The 3,174-nt window shown below is 37.1% G+C and overlaps 1 protein-coding gene across 1 annotated transcript in view; it reads right to left on the bottom strand.

Annotated features, from left to right (window-relative positions):
• Window positions 1-806: 806 nt before the first annotated feature.
• LOC136839022 (lysosomal proton-coupled steroid conjugate and bile acid symporter SLC46A3-like) overlaps window positions 807-3,174 on the bottom strand; it is a 3,415-nt gene continuing 1,047 nt past the window's right edge. Inside the window, exons 4-8 of the mRNA XM_067104693.1 lie at window positions 2,611-3,174; window positions 2,383-2,478; window positions 2,028-2,258; window positions 1,647-1,803; window positions 807-1,379 (exon numbers count right to left, since the gene is read on the bottom strand). The exon at window positions 2,611-3,174 is cut by the window's right edge and continues 37 nt beyond it. Of these exons, the coding sequence (XP_066960794.1) occupies window positions 983-1,379; window positions 1,647-1,803; window positions 2,028-2,258; window positions 2,383-2,478; window positions 2,611-3,174 (1,445 nt within the window). The 3' untranslated portion in view covers window positions 807-982. The remainder of the gene's footprint in view (window positions 1,380-1,646; window positions 1,804-2,027; window positions 2,259-2,382; window positions 2,479-2,610) is intronic.

Here is a 3,174-nt window from a genome sequence, read left to right as displayed (position 1 = left end):
TCAGATCAACAATATGAACCCATCAGGAGGACATTCGAAATCGGATGACATTGACGGGTTAATCCTCAGGCCTCTTCTTAAGAAGGTGTTTCAGAAAACTCGACCACCAGATGCATTGCCAGACGGGAGCTAACGAAGCCAAAAATTACAAGGGAATACCTTAATTTCCATATTTCCTGGGTCAGTGGCCACCTGCATGCCAACGAGACTTACTGCCACACCTACATTTGTTTTGTATATATACCCTTGCATCTATCATCTGTCCATATTTTACCAGTGAACAGGGGCACAGAAGAAAGTGCTCGAAATATATGGTTGCAACGTTCATACAGTGTGTATGGGCCTTTTTATCTTCATATTATACTGTTGTATTACAGTAAAGACATCCATATATATATATATATATATATATATATATATATATATATATATATATATATATGTATGTATATATATATGTATGTATATATATATGTATGTATATATATATATATGTATATATATATATGTGTATATATATATATATATATATATATATATATATATATATATATATATATATATATATATATATATATATATATATATATATATATATATATATATATGGCATCTAGACCTAAAGCTACTGAAATTAAATATAAGAAAAGAAATTAAACACAACATGTAACAATAAATATGAAATTAAATAGGGATAATAAATAAATATATGTATATATATACATACATACACACACACATGTGTGTGTGTGTGTGAACTACCCATTCCCCTCATCACCATAAATAAGTCTACAAAATAACGAATTGATTTGAAGATATACTCTTTTGGAGAGGAACTGATGCTTAAGGCTTACGCATTATTTATGTCTCTAACAGGGGAATTATGTAGTTGAATGTCGTAAAAGGTGCCAGTTGGGAGAGTGGAAGGACTTTCGTCCCTCCCACAGGGACAATTGCGATCCTTCCCTCTGATCACTGTACTTTATAGACTGGTGCTGGATTGCTTCATTATTTCACCAGGAGTAGCAGCCGAAATACTGTTTTCTGTCCTTGTTTGAGAGTTATTCTTGTACAAGCTTCGTTCACCGTCGAATGAAAATGAAGGGTTAATTACACCCGTCAAAGTTTTCTTGGCTTCTGGAGCTCCGCTTTCTTGGGTGACCTGTAAGGCTTGGTGTCCCTGAGCGTGAATATTCTCTCCTGGAATCTGGTTCCTGTTCTCCGGCTGTAGCGGAAGGCTAAACGTGCGAATGAGGCTCTTCAGAGTGACCGCGGTGGTGTTCTTGAAGACGTGAACAATTTCCTTGTTGGTTTTGGCAAAGCCAGATTCCAGATCCTTTCTGTCGTACGATGAGGAAACGTTCATCATCTGGACGCAGCTGAAATGGAATCAGACATAATGTTAATTTTCTACTTACCCAAGGAAAAAATTGTGGCATTGTTGTTACCAACACACAAACACACACAATCACACAAACACACACATGCATACATACATATATAAATATAAATAAATAAATAAATATATATATATATATATATATATATATATATATATATATATATATATATGCATTCATTTATGTATTTATATATGTTAAAAACTGAAATATAAAATTGAAAAAAGCCAGTAAGTCAGTGCTTACATAAACATTATAGTGATGATGAGAGTGAGGCCGCCGCCGACGAAGAATTGTGCTGATGGGAAGGAGTCGACCGTCCTGTAGTACACTGGTGAATAAACACCATAAGCTACCATCGGCATAAGCCCATTCGTGGCAGCTGTGACAGCACTAATGCGGCCTGATTCGATGAAGAAAAGATTTGATTGTTAGAACATCAGCTGATTCATTTGTTTTCATGATTTCATTTCCCCAGTACAATAAAACTCAGAATATTATCCGCGTTTCTTACGAGAGTTTCATATCAACCGAAATAAGTCAGTTCATTATTACAGAAGATTATCGAATGAAAAATATAGTTTACTGCTTACAATAACAAGAAACTAAATACACAATTCCACATACCTTTTTCATTGCTGCTAACCAGCTTCGTAGGCATTGACCTGAAGGCAATGATGCTGGCGTTGGAAATGAGGCCTGCTACAGGTCCCAGCCATAACAAGAAAGACAGTGGTTTTTTCATTACTAGACCATAACAAACATATTCGGCAACTGTTGACAGGGAACCTACCAACACTAATGTTGTGTCTTTGATGTCACATAGTTTTGTGAGTAGAGGAATCAAGAACAGGGAACCTGAAAATGACAACAGTCATTAGTATCTGAAGCCCAGAGAACAGATCTTATTGGAAAATTTTCATTCTTTTGGGTTCTTCACTGAGACATAATATACATAGTGACAACAAGCACCAACTCTTACCCAGTGCAGCCAGAAGGTTTCTGTATGTAGCCCAGTATCCATAGTCTGTAGCATTCCATTGCAGTGCTTGTCTGACGAACATGTACATGAAGAATCCTGAAAATGCATAGTATAAAATCAGCATGTTTAACGTTTAAGAACTAAATAGTTTATAACGAACTTAATTTGATCACTATTTAGTAAGAAAATTTACCATTTCAGAATAATGACAAGGACAGTGGTTATTACCTTTAGCAACACGACGGATCATATTACACCCGATGATAATCAAGATCACAGAACGAGTGTTTCCTTCCCTCTTCTTGAGAGCTGTTTTAAATGACTCTACAACCCTCCTCCAGTTGAAGAAATCCTTGATCATGAGTGAAATGGTAACTTTTTCCTTTGGATCAACTTGTTCCTTTAGATCCTCACTTGCTCTACCACTGAGTGCCCCTTTGCTTAGTTTTGCCGTGGCAAAGGGTCCGTGACTTTCCTTGATGAAGAAAATGACGTAGGCCACGGCTGAAATGTATGCCAAGAGAACCAGTGCCAGCGCCACATTGTAGCTAGCGTGTTTGATGATGACTGCTCCAATAAGTGTACCTAGGGGACCTCCTAAGTGCCACGTGGAATTTGCTATGCTGACACGTGACGTGCGGCTTTTCTCTGAACAGATGTCGCTAATGTAGCTGATGGTTGAAGTCAGAAGGCCCATGTTACCTCCACCAAGAGATTCTAAGAATGTCACTAGATAGATAATTTCCACAGGCCAAGAAGTTTGCCAGTTGTTGAGCAGATACCCCGCAGCAT

The sequence above is a fragment of the Macrobrachium rosenbergii genome, chromosome 5 (assembly GCF_040412425.1).
Source record: "Macrobrachium rosenbergii isolate ZJJX-2024 chromosome 5, ASM4041242v1, whole genome shotgun sequence".
Lineage (NCBI taxonomy): Eukaryota > Metazoa > Arthropoda > Malacostraca > Decapoda > Palaemonidae > Macrobrachium > Macrobrachium rosenbergii.
This window is presented reverse-complemented; position numbering and strand designations above follow the sequence as displayed.